Source organism: Somniosus microcephalus, chromosome 6, assembly GCF_052327205.1.
Source record: "Somniosus microcephalus isolate GS21.2 chromosome 6, FLI_Smic_1.0, whole genome shotgun sequence".
In the NCBI taxonomy this organism is placed as follows: Eukaryota; Metazoa; Chordata; class Chondrichthyes; order Squaliformes; family Somniosidae; genus Somniosus; species Somniosus microcephalus.
The window spans coordinates 81540350-81553750 of NC_140992.1; the positions used below are offsets into that span (position 1 = coordinate 81540350).

At 49.4% G+C, this 13401-nt stretch overlaps 1 protein-coding gene across 3 annotated transcripts in view; it reads right to left on the bottom strand.

Moving 5' to 3' along the window:
• Nucleotides 1-13401, bottom strand: part of mlf1 (myeloid leukemia factor 1) — a 116060-nt gene that overhangs the window by 91351 nt on the left and 11308 nt on the right. For 2 of the 3 annotated variants that reach the window (XM_085990435.1, XM_085990436.1), the window contains exon 2: nucleotides 8609-8771. In XM_085990435.1, coding sequence (XP_085846561.1) covers nucleotides 8609-8771 — 163 coding nt within the window. Of the gene's footprint in view, nucleotides 1-8608; nucleotides 8772-13249; nucleotides 13343-13401 lie in introns of all 3 variants that reach the window. The other variant, XM_085990434.1, reaches the window with a different exon arrangement.

Sequence of the window (13401 nt, forward strand, 5' to 3'; positions counted from 1 at the left end):
GTCGGCGTGCCGGACATACGCGTATTGGGGGTTGGCGTGGAGTAGGTGCACTGGCTCCACGAGAGGGTCCGTCTTATGGCCCCTCACATGCCTTCGCACGAATACCGGACCCGGGGTGGAGAGCCATGACGGCATGGATACGCCTGAGGTGGATTTCCGGGGGAAGCTAAACATTCGTTCATGAGGCGTGGCATTAGTGGCAGTACACAATAGCGACCGTATCGAATGGAGCACATCTGAGAGGACTTCCTGCCAGCGGGAGATAGGGAGGCCCTTGGTCCTTAGAGCTACAGTGACTGCTTTCCATACTGTCCCGTTCTCTCGCTCCACTTGACCGTTACCCCGGGGGTTGTAGCTGGTGGTACGGCTCGTGGCGATACCCCTGGACAGCATGTACTGGCGTAGCTCTTCACTCATGAAGGACGCCCCCCTATCCGTGTGGATGTAGCTCGGCATACCGAACAGGCAGAACAGGCTGTTGAGGCATTTAATGACCGTGGCGCTGGTCATGTCTGGGCAGGGGAAGGCGAATGGGAACCGGGAGTATTCGTCCACAATGTTCAGGAAGTAAACATTGCGGTCGACGGACGGGAGGGGGCCCTTGAAATCTAAGCTGAGCCGCTCAAAGGGCCGTGTAGCTTTGATTAAGTGGGCTCTATCAGGGTGGTAGAACCGAGGCTTGCACTCAGCGCAAGTGCGGCAGTTCCTGGTCAGAGACCGAACTTCCTCAATCGAGCAGGGTAAGTTGCGGGACTTTATGAAGTGGAACAGCCGCGTGACCCTGGATGGCAGAGGTCGTTGTGGAGGGTCTGTAGCCGATCCCCGGTGGCGCTGGCACACATCCCTCGTGAGAGGGCATCTGGGGATTCGTTAAGGGCCCCTGGCCGGTAAATGATGTCATACTCGAAGGTGGAGAGCTCGATCCGCCACCGAAGAATCTTATCATTTTTGATCTTCCCCCTCTGTTTATTATTGAACATAAACGCTACCGACCGCTGGTCGGTAAGTAGGGTGAAGCGTTTGCCGGCTAGGTAGTGGCGTCAGTGGCGCACTGCCTCCACGATGGCTTGGGCCCTCCTTTTCCACGGAGGAGTGTCTGATCTCGGGCCCTTGGAGGGTCCTCGAGAAGAAAGCTACGGGCCGCCCCGCCTGGTTGAGGGTGGCCGCCAAGGCAAAGTCAGACGCATCACTTTCCACTTGAAATGGAGTGTTCTCGTCCACTGCCTGTAGCGTGGCCCGCTCAATATCCTGCTTAATGCTTTTGAAGGCAGCGTGGGCCTCAGCAGAGAGCGGAAAAGAGGATGCTTTCAAGAGGGGGCGGGCTTTGTCGGAGTAGTTGGGGACCCATTGGGAATAATAAGAAAATAACCCCAGGCACCTTTTCAGGGCTTTGGGAGTGTTGGGCAGGGGCAGCTCCCGTAGGGGGCGCAATCGGTCGGGGTCTGGTCCGATTTCCCCATTCTCCACCACGCTGCCTAGTATGCAGAGGCGCGTGGTGTTGAAAACGCACTTGTCCTCGTTGTAGGTGAGGTTGAGTTTTTGTGCGGTTTTCAGGAACCTCTCGAGGTTCGAGTCGTGATCCTGCTGGTTGTGACCGCAGATGGTGACGTTGTCGAGGTAGGGGAAGGTTGCCTGCAAGTGGTGGTCATCGACCATAGCGATCCATCTCCCTCTGGAAGACCGAGACCCCCATTCGTCACCCCAAAGGGGACTCTGAGGAATTGGTAGAGGCGTCCGTTCGCCTCGAAGGCGGTGTACGGGCGGTCCTCTGGTCTGATAGGGAGCTGGTGGTACGCTGACTTGAGGTCGATGGTGGAGAACACCCGGTATTGGGCGATTTGGTTCACCATTTCTGATATGCGGGGTAGCGGGTAGGCGTCTAGTTGGGTGTACCTGTTGATCGTTTGGCTATAGTCGATCACCATCCGTTTCTTCTCGCTACCCCTTACCACCACCACTTGGGCGCGCCACGGGCTGTTGCTGCATTCAATAATGCGCTCTTTCAGGAGCCTGTCTACCTCGGTTGCGATAAACCGCCTGTCCTCCCAGCTGTACCTCCTGCTTTTGGTCGCTATTGGCCGGCAGTTAGGGGTAAGGTTCGCGAATAGCGAAGGCGGCTTTACCTTCAGGGTAGCCAGGCCGCACACTGTGAGGGGCGGCTGGGACCCACCGTACTTGAGCGTGATGCTTTGGTGGTTGCACCGGAAATCCAGGCCCAAGATCACGCTCGCGCATAGATTCTTCATGATTAATACTTTAAAATTATCGTATACAGTCCGTTAACGGACAATTGTACCGTGCAGTAACCCAGAATGGTCGATGTCTGGGTTTTATCAGCCATAGAGATGGTACCCCGAGTAGGGACCACCTTTAGGGAGAGTTGTCGTGCCAGTTCCGGGTGGATAAAAACTCTCCGTGCTTCCACTGTCAATTAAACATTTAACCCCGCACCCGTTTACCTCGATGTCCACCATTGATTTGGATAGCGGGTGGGGCCTGGTCTGGTCCACTGTGACCGATGCCACTGTAGGGCCCTGATTGAGACAAGATGGCGTCCGCGCTGTCTGCTCACAAGATGGCGGACCCCACGAGGTCGGGCAAGATGGCGTCCAAGATGGCCGCGCACACGCGGCGGTGGCGGGATTTGGTTTTCCAGCGGGGTTCCCTCTGCACACCTTCCCAAAGTGCCCCTTCTTACCGCACTTAAAGCAGGTGGTGCCTTTCGCCGGGCACAGGTTTCTGGTGTGCTTTGGCTGCCCGCAGAAGTAGCAGTTGGGTCCCCGACGCGTCGCGGCTGTCGTAGGGCTTCTGGGGGGAGAGCGGGGCCCCGACGGTGTCGGGCTGCCGGGCGGGGAAGATGCCTTCCAAGATGGCGGCGCCCTTGGTGCACACGTGGCGGCGTGGACGGCGCGGGCTGAAGAGTAGGCGTCCGAGTTTCTCTGGGCCACATCCAGGGATCGCGCGGTGTCCGCAGCCTGTTTCAGGTCCAATCCCGTTTTTTCCAGCAGTCTTTGCCGGATGTAAGTGGAGCTGAGGCCTGTGATAAAGGCATCGCGAACAAGCTCGTCGGTGTACACTGCGGCTTTTACATCTCGGCACTTGCAGTCTTTGCCAAGCATTTTCAGGGTGCCTAGGAACTCCTCCACCGATTCCCCAGGTCGCTGTGCGCGAGTGGCGAGCAGATGCCTAGCATACACCTCATTCGTAGGCTGCTGGTAATGCGCCTTTAAGATGTCGCAGGCGGCCAGGTACGTGTCGGCGTCTTGGATGAGGGGGTAAACCCGGTGGCTTACCCAATTCCGCAGAATTCCGAGTTTCATACTCGTAGCGTCTTTGACGGCTGCGGAATTGTCCAGGAAGAATTCCATACACATAAACCAGTGTCCGAAGCGTGCTGATGCGTCCGGAGCATGCTGATCCAAATCCAAACGTTCGGGTTTCAGGAGTTGATCCATTGTGTTGAAAAATAAGTTAATAAAATTGATGTGCCTCAATAATCCCGAGACTCGATGTTAGCGAAACAAAACAAGGCTTTTATTAACTTAGAAGATAACACGCAGTGGAGAGAGGTATCTTCCCTGGAGGTCTGCAGTACTGGCTGTGAGGCCAGACTGAGCTGGCTCACATAGAGGCCAGGTATGGGCGGAGCCCTACACACAACACATTCCATTCATTCCAATACACAATACAATGGTGAGGAGAAACCTGAAACCAACCACAGTCACAGGCAGTGATGAATGGAATATTTCATCACACTCTCCTTCCCCCTCCCTCTCTCCTTCCCCCTCTCCTTCCCCCTCCCCCTCTCCTTCCCCCTCTCCTTCTCCCTCCCCCTCTCCTTCCCCCTCCCTCTCTCCTTCCCCCTCCCTCTCTCGTTCCCCCTCCCTCTCTCTCTCCTTCCCCCTCCCTCTCTTTCTCTCTCCTTCCCCCTCCCTCTCTCTCTCTCTCCTTCCCCCTCCCCCTCCCTCTCCTTCCCCCTCCCCCTCCCTCTCTCCTTCCCCCTCCCTCTCTCCTTCCCCCTCCCCCTCTCCTTCCCCCTCCCTCTCTCCTTCCCCCTCCCTCTCTCTCTCCTTCCCCCTCCCTCTCTCTCCTTCCCCCTCCCTCTCTCTCCTTCCCCCTCCCTCTCTCTCCTTCCCCCTCCCTCTCTCTCCTTCCCCCTCCCTCTCTCTTTCTCTCCTTCCCCCTCCCTCTCTCTTTCTCTCCTTCCCCCTCCTTCTCTCTTTCTCTCCTTCCCCCTCCCTCTCTCTCTCTCTCCTTCCCCCTCCCTCTCTCTCTCTCTCCTTCCCCCTCCCTCTCTCTCTCTCCTTCCCCCTCCCTCTCTCCCCTTCCCCCTCTCTCTCTCTCTCCCCTTCCCCCCTCTCCCCTTCCCCCTCTCTCCTTCCCCCTCTCTCTCCCCTTCCCCCCTCTCTCTCTCTCCTTCCCTCCTCTCTCTCTCTCTCCTTCCCTCCTCTCTCTCTCCTTCTCTCTCTCTCTCTCTCCTTCCCCCCCTCTCTCTCCTTCACCCCTCTCCTTCCCCCCCTCTCTCCTTCCCCCCTCTCTCTCCTTCCCCCTCTCTCTCTCTCTCTATCCCCCTCTCTCTCTCCTTCCCCCCCTCTCTCTCTCCTTCCCCCCCTCTCTCTCTCCTTCCCCCCTCTCTCTCTCCTTCCCCCCCTCTCTCCTTCCCCTCCTCTCTCTCTCGCCTTCCCCCCCTCTCTCTCTCGCCTTCCCCCCCCTCTCTCTCTCCTTCCCCCTCTCTCCTTCCCCTCCTCTCTCCTTCCCTCTCTCTCTCGCCTTCCCCCCCTCTCTCTCTCCTTCCCCCCTCTCTCTCTCCTTCCCCCCTCTCTCTCTCCTTCCCCCCTCTCTCTCTCCTTCCCCCCCTCGCTCTCCTTCCCCCCCTCACTCTCTCCTTCCCCCCCTCGCTCTCCTTCCCCCCCTCACTCTCTCCTTCCCCCCCTCACTCTCCTTCCCCCTCTCTCCTTCCCCCCCTCTCTCCTTCCCCCCCTCTCTCCTTCCCCCTCTCTCCTTCCCCCTCTCTCTCCTTCCCCTTCTCTCTCCTTCCCCCCCTCTCTCTCCTTCCCCCTCTCTCTCTCCTTCCCCCTCTCTCTCCTTCCCCTTCTCTCTCCTTCCCCCTCTCTCTCTCTCGCCTTCCCCTCTCTCTCTCTCCTCCCCCCCTCTCTCTCTCTCCCCTTCCCCCCCCTCTCCTCCCCTTCCCCCCCTCTCTCCTTCCCCCTCTCTCTCTCCTTCCCCCTCTCTCTCTCTCTCTTTCCCCCGCCTCTCTCTCTCTCTCTTTCCCCCTCCTCTCTCTCTCTCTTTCCCCCTCCTCTCTCTCTCTCTCTCTTTCCCCCTCTCTCTCCTTCCCCCTCTCTCTCCTTCCCCCTCTCTCCTTCCCCCCTCTCTCTCCCTCTCTCCTTCCCCCCCTCTCTCTCTCCTGCCCCCCTCTCTCTCTCCTTCCCCCCCTCTCTCTCTCTCTCCTTCCCCCCTCTCTCTCTCCTTCCCCCCTCTCTCTCTCTCCTTCCCCCCCTCTCTCTCCTTCCCCCCTCTCTCCTTCCCCCCCCTCTCCTTCCCCCCCCTCTCGCTCTCCTTCCCCCCCTCTCTCTCCTTCCCCCCCTCTCTCCTTCCCCCCTCTCTCCTTCCCCCTCTCTCTCCTTCCCCCCCTCTCTCCTTCCCCCCTCCCTCTCTCTCTCTCTCCTTCCCCCTCCCTCTCTCTCTCTCCCCTTCCCTCTCTCTCTCTCTCTCCTTCCCCCTCTCTCTCTCTCTCATTAATGTCAATGATAACATTGCAAAATTATAATTCTGCTTGCTACCTCCAAATTCACATCGAAGGAAAACTGTAAAACCTGGAGTATATGGCTACTGGCCATCCCCATTAACAAAAAACGAAGTTAAAGAACCACCTCCTGGGTGCTTAGCAAGAGTTCTTCAATCCCAACAGTTTTATAAACAGTTTTATAAACATGGCAGAGGGTTCTTCAGTTCCCTCGGCAATGCCGGGTACTCCAGCTAGTGTCCAATAAAAGAGCAAATAATTTTTCCAAGAGGAAAAAAATGCTTTGTTTCTACTGCAAGTGCGTGTTTAGCATCAATAAAGCTATCTATAAAACATCAATGGAAGCCACATGGCTGTTAACTCATCCTCCCATGAGCTGAAACCAAGGCCATTGATTATTTCATCACACATTGAATGAGATTTGAGCAGACTATACATAGCTTGTGAAGCAACTTGAAGTCTTAGTTAAAAACAATGAAGGCTTATTTTCCAAATAGTCTTGGTACAGCTAGACAACAAACAGTTTTTGTCCAATAGACCCAATGTGAATGGATCATGAAAGATCAAAATAGTTGTTATATGAACATAAATGAAGCTAAGCTTTATCCAGAGGCTCAACAGATGTTGGAGATATTCAAGCATGTTGGTAACATTACACGAAATGTACTCAAATATTTCCTAGAGCCTGGCCTCTTGTAATAGATGTATGCACTTTCATTTAATGCCTGGCATTTATAGTGAGAGTAGTTCCTTGACCTAAATATAACATACAGAACTGAAGAAGTTGTTTCAACTATCTGTGGAGATTACAGGTACTAAGTATATCTTCTCTACTTATTTAACTCCAAAGCAGCTGTTAAATCAGGCAGCTTCTTAGCATTCTGTCAGTGCTAAGATATAAGAAAGCTGGAGCTGCTGTAGCATTTGTTTTCTGAACACCAGCTGATATGCTGCTTTACATCTCATGCGTATCTCCAAAATGTACCAAATACAGGAAACTTTGGTTTATCCGGAGGTTATATGTCCGGAATACTCGATCTAACGGCAAAAATCAGGAGCCGTTTTCTATAAGTTTTTTTAGTTCTCGTTGCTTTTTTTTCCCCCAGTCAGGCACTGCAAGGTCTGTAGCTATAGCAACAGCTTCAGCTAGAGACGCTTGCAGCTGCAGCCGACTGTTTTGAAGCTGTTACTAAGCAACAGGGTTTGTTGATTCACACGGAGCTTTTCAGTTCCGTATGTTTCAACATTAACGCTGGTATGTCCGGCACTTTTGATGGTACAGCACCAGCACGGTCCTGTCAGTGCCTGATATCAGAAAGTTTCCTGTAATATTTGTTTAACTATCAATAGCTTTAAGTGAACAGGCTGACCCAAGGAAACCTTGGGGTAGAAATTCGTTGTCGCCCAGTGGGCTTCATTAATATTAACTGGATGAGCTGCCAGCGTCAGTCATGTCACTACTTGTCTTGCCGGCAGCAGCCCAAGGATAAGTGTCAGGAGGGGTTGCTGCAGCAATGCGGGGGGGGGGGGGGGGCGGGGAAGAATGACACACGGACAATCGGGATACTGTGGAGTCAGTGGAGCACTCCTGCAGGGCTGGAGGTGATTATGGGAACAAGGAAGGGGGAAGCTATGGAAAGAATTGATCACATGGATGAGAGTTTTAAATCTGAAGTGTTCAGGGACCAGAAGCCAACATAGGTCAGTGAGCATAGTGGGAAGGGGTGAACTGGACCTCATGTGATAGGATGAGGGCAGCAAAGTTTTGAATGAGCTGAAGCTGAGTGAGGGTTGAGGACAGGGGGTGGGGTGGTCATCCATGAGAGCCCTGAAGAATTGTGTCCAAAGACATGAATGAGGGATTCAGCAGTATAGGGACTGAGGCCAGTGATGTTGTGGAGGTGGAAGTAGGCAGTCTTTGTGATGGAGAATAGATGAGGTCAGAAATTCAGCTCGAGATCGAAGAGGATGTAGTTAGGTTCAGCCTGAATAGTGGACAAGAAGGGGGAATAGAGTTAGTGGTGAGGGTATGGAGGAGTTTATGTCTAGGCCTAAAAATAATGGCTGCTGTCTTTTCAATTTTTAGCTGGAAGAAATTGCAGCTCATCCAAAACTGAATTCAGACAAGCAGTCTTGTAACAGAGGCAGTGGAGGGATAAGGAGAACTGGTGTAGAGGTAGAAGCTGGTTGTCATCAGTGTACAAGTGGAATCTGACCCCATGCTGGTGGATGAAATCACCAAAGGGCAGCATGTAGATATGCAAGAGGCAGAGTGAACAATATATGCCAAAGGGACTGCGTTGGAGTCAGTGCAAACAATCACTGTCTAGGCTCACAAATGAATAAAGACCACTTATAGTGTCTACAGAATTGTACCTCCGCAAGAATCTGCCTTCATGAAGCAGGGGACTTTAAATAAAAGTGAAGAATGCAGTCATTAGCATACATTATTTATATGCAACACTATCACCACCAAAAACATGAAAGATCTTAAAACAGCAACCTATGAGTTACATTTGGGGAAAATCTGCAGTTTAATGTTCCAAAAAGGCCCTGGAACCTTGGCCTTGCTGGTATGAAGACAGCACGAAAAAAAATTTCAAACATCTATAAGCTGTATCAAGTTTAGCAATAACTTAATTAGAATATGTAAGATCCATTAAACTTGTAAACATTTCTAACATGTCCAGGTTCACAGCTCAACTTTTGAGTTTTTAAAAAAAAATTACATCAGCATGGCAATGTCATAATGGAAAGCTATTTCTTCTATAAGTATTTCGCCCTAAAAGTCATGAATATCATTGACCTGAAACTCAAAATCCATGAATTTCAACTAGAGTAATGAAATATTAACTATCATACCCCGTCATTAGCCCTTACAGCTTCTTTAGTGCCACGTTGGCTTGGGCATCCCTGATCGCAGGTTTTGCCACCTGTCACATTTAACATGAAGTCTTGTTCCAAAGAAGCTGGAACATTGGTCATCATCTGACGGAGGTGTTCTTGGTGTACACGGAAAGGGTCCCTAAAATTGGGGGGAAAATGAACTGTTTTATACTGTAATGACTTCATGTAACTCACATGAAATATTGCATAAAGAAAACAGTAACTGCTAACTCACATTTTAAATGGAACATATGACTGTAAACAATGTAGTTGAAATCCTTTCTAGCACCAAGCAATTTAGTTATAAGGTCTTGGATTTGATGATGGCCATGTCTAAATTGACCTACCTGGTAATTTCGACTTAGATTAAAAAACAAAGAAAAATAATGGCCTGGAATTTGCGGTGGGTAAGAACAGTGAACGAACAGCTGTTATTACCCCTTTGAAACTGACCGCAACTTCAGACTTAGCGCATTCTAACACGGAAATCATTCTAACACGGAAATCCTGAAGTTGCGGTCAGTCATTCACTGCTCCGACACTAGCTGCGCTGTGGATCAGCCGCGTCCCCCCACCCCATAGCCAGCAACCAGTGAAACTTCTGCTCTTCCGCGGTAATATCGCTATTAAATACCCTTAAATATTAAAAAGATAGACTCTTTTGGGTTAGGTGTAACTGGGGTTTAACAGCATATTGACTGCGAAACAAACGTCATGGCTCTAAAAAATGAATTTTAATTTTGTGGAGTGCCAAGTTTATCCATTTTAATAAAAATTACTATGGAGATTTTTAAAGTTTGTTCAGGTTTACCTTTTCTCCATGCAAGAGCCCCAATCTTTCTTTTGCTCTCCAGAACATTTAAAAAAAGTTAGAATAAAAGGAGCTTATTCACTTCTGGGTTCCCGGTCTATGAGGATTCTGCATTGCGATTGGCTGCTTAGACAGCTTGTCGACATCACAACAGCTCGCGTTAGGGATTCCCCATTAACTAACATTGATCTCAACTGAACGTTGGAAAAGCCAAACCTCTCAGCAGAGAGATCGCAAGATCTTTGTGGGAAGCTTACTTCGGGGACGGCGGCGAACGCCTTTGCTTCGCTATTGACTGCAAATTACGGGCCATTAGATTTGAACAATGCCTTGTTACTGCATAACATGTCTTGCCAGGTCACCAGCTCACTTTTGTTTTTTAAAAAAACAAAAAACTCCACTTTTCCCCCAATCTCCTCGAAGTTATCTCTACCGTTTTGTGCTCCTTTTCAAACACCGTTGGATGATCACAACTTGCATTTATGTAGTACCTTTAAAACAGAAAAACATTCCAAAGCAATTCAGAAGCTGGATCAAAAAAACAGATGCTGAGCCAAAGGAGATATATTAGAAGCCATCACCAAAAGCTTGGTCAAAGAGATGGATTTTAAGAAGGGTCTTAAAAGGAGGCAGAGGTTTTTAGTGGGGGAATTCCAAAGTGTGAGGCCTAGATCTCTGGAAGCATAGCCACCAGTGGTGGGGTGCAGTGGAGGGGCTGCACAAAACGTCAGAGTCTGAAGAGTGAAGAATTCAGGGCAACTGTAGTACTTGAAGATGTTATAGAGATGGAGAAGGGCAAAGCCAAGAAGGGACTTAAACATAAGGATGAGAAATTTAAATTTTAAGAAAAGTCAAGTCTGGGGGTGACAAGGCTTGGATGAGGGTTTCAACAGCAGATGGACTGAGGTAGGGTCAGAGGCTGGTGATGTTATGGATGTAGAAGTAGCCGGTTTTTGCAAGGGAAAGGATATGCGATCGGAAATTTGGTTTGGTGTCACATAGGATGCCCAGATTACGAATAGTCTGATTTAGTCTGATACGCTGGCTGGGGAGAGAAATGGAGTGAGCAGTAAGGGTACGTAGTTTGTGGCAAGGGCCAAAGATGATGGCTTCAGTCCTTGAATGTGTAGGTTGAGTAAATTGTGACTCATCCAAGACTGGATGTCGGACAAGCAGTCTGACAGCAGAGGGGCTGTGGAGGGGTAAGGACAGCTGGTAGAGAAGTACATGTGTATGCCAACCCAATGTCTGTGAATGATGTTGCCAAAGGGTAGCGTATAGAAGAGGATGACTAAGAGGAAGGAGCCAAGGACGGATCCAAACGGGACTCCCAAGGTTATGACGTGGGTACAGGATGCTTTTGCTATGCTCAGATAATTAAGGGTGAAAACTAGTGAAGACAGTCCAACCATGCTGGACATCAGAGAAAAGGCACTGGAAGAGATGGTGTGGTAGATGGTGTCAAAGGCCACAGAGTGCCAAGGAGGACAAAGTGTATGACGAATCATGACCACACTCACGTGCCATTCATGACTTTGGTTAGGACTGTTTCGATTGTGTGGGAGAGTTGCAAAAGAGATTCAAACAAGAGATGGATACAGATTTGGGAGGTAACTACATGTTCAAGGTCTTTTAAAAGGGAAGAGAGGTTGGAGATGGGATGGTAGCATGCAGAAAAAGAGGGTCGAGGGTGGGATTGTTGAAGAGGGAGGTGATGACTAAGGTTTTGAAATGGAGGGGACAGTGCCTGAAGAGAGGGGACCATTTATAATGAAGGCTAGCATGGGGGCACATGGAAAGGAAATTGGGTGCCAAGTTATTTCGTGGAAATGAGGTTGCGGGAGGTGGAAGTGGGACTTCTATAGGACGGAATGAACACAGAGAAGGCTGCGGAGAAGATGGGGGGGGGGGAAAATGCAGGTTGGGTGTTCAGGGTAGTGGGAGGAGGGGGGGGAGCGGTCTGGTGAGAGGTTTTGCGTGGTGGCAAGGGGAAGGAGGGAAATAGCAGAAGCAGCTGAATAGATGTTTTCTATTTTGGTGACAAAGACCCATGAGCTCTCACATTTGTTGTTGGGGATGGCGCCACAAAAATATTAGTGCTTATCTTTTCGGGCCTTATCTGCTGTACCGCAAGGTTTTATTGAGCGGAGCATCCACAACAGACATTCTGCCGCCTGGCAGAGGGTGTTAAAATTTCCCCCAATGAGAGGAAGTGTGACAGCCAACAGTGTGTGGAAGACAAGCAGAAGGGCAGAGTGAGGGAGGAAGCCAGATGGAAAGAATTAATACAAGAGTGAAGCAGAGAGTTACAGGAGCGACACCATTTTTTCTCCATAAGAAACATAACAGACGGTTCATTAGTTATTGATTAAATCCAATATAAATAAAAAAAAGATTAGTCTGGTGTTGCATTGTGTTGGTTACCCCTTCAGTGTCAAAAACTGGCTCAAACTATCTCTCTTGGTGTGGGAACAGAAGCAAACAGAAGCAACTACATTGTCTGTTTAGCTATGCCACCTCACTGGCCATATTGAATCCAAAATTAAAGTTGCAAAAAGCTTGAAAATGTGCTCACTGGCCTCCATTGTCTTAAAACAGAAGTAGTATGTCAGAATACACACCTTTGACACTTGGTATTCCAATAACTGATGATTTGTGCCTCCCTGAAATTAACCTTTTGGAACTTGAATCTGACTTTATATCAGTAACATAATATAAATTAAACCAAAAATCCCTTCTAGGACAAATAGGTAAAAATCTCAAAATGTTACACTGACATCTGAATCAAGGTCACAGCAGAATGCTGTTGATGAAGGGAGTGACAGTTTAAGTGAGTTTACTGGCTCATTCAGGGCTAATTTCTGGCAGATTAGTTTATTTCTTGAACACTGATGTTGCTGTCTAAAATGTTTAATGAGTATTAAACACTTTCAAGGCACACCAGTCTCTCCACGGATGTTGCCTGGCCTGCTGAGTTTTTCCAGCATTTTCTGTTGTTATTTCGGATTTCCAGCATCCGCAGTATTTTGCTACCGTCAAGTGTTTTGTTCTCCTCCACTTGCATGTCAGATGTGAATTGCTGATCTGGCACACCAGTCCAGGAAACTTTCGATTAACCGGCCCCTAAATAACCAGAACGCTCTATCCACCGGCAAAATTCAGGAGTCGGTTCAGGTAACTTTTTTTACTTTTAGTTACTTTTTTTAATTGATTTGTTGCTGTGCAAGGGTGCAGCTGAAGCTGTTGCTAAGCTACAAAGACGCTTGCAACTTGTGCCGATTGTTTTGAAGCTGTAACAGGGTTTGTTGCTTTATACAGAGCTCTGAGCTCTGTATCTTTCACTATAGCGTTCGGTTATCCGGAATTGTTGATGAACCGGCAACACGTCGGCCCCATCCGTGCCGGATACCAGAAAGTTTCCTGTACATGGAAACTGTAGTATTGCATAAGGCCTGGTGCTGAATACAGCCTGCCATCTTAATGCCAGCCAACATTCCAGGGACGGTATCACACCTCCAGCAATGTTGCAGAATTGCTCTACTGCATGATGCATAAGGATTGACAGAAAATGCTGCAAGCTCCCAATATGAATGTTGCTAGAACTTTTGCAGAAACAGCCAAATCAAAAACTGCACGTGACTGAATAGTATAGACTCAGGCAACAGAATCTTAAACAGAGGCTAAAAAAAATTCTGCATTACATGGTAGTCACTCTCTCTCAGTACTCTTGACAAAAGCTTTCCTCTCAGAATGAGAGAGAGGAGTTAGTTGCATAAGGTCACTCCCAACAATTTCTGCACAATTACCATAGAAAGATGAATAGTCTTTGGAAACTAATGTTGGGTGACCAATCTTCATGCCAGCATCTGGCTTGGATTTTTTTCTTACCTTTGCTGCAGCTTTTGCCAAGACAAAAAAAAACACATGCTGTGAAATTTTGATCCAAGTTGGGAAAACC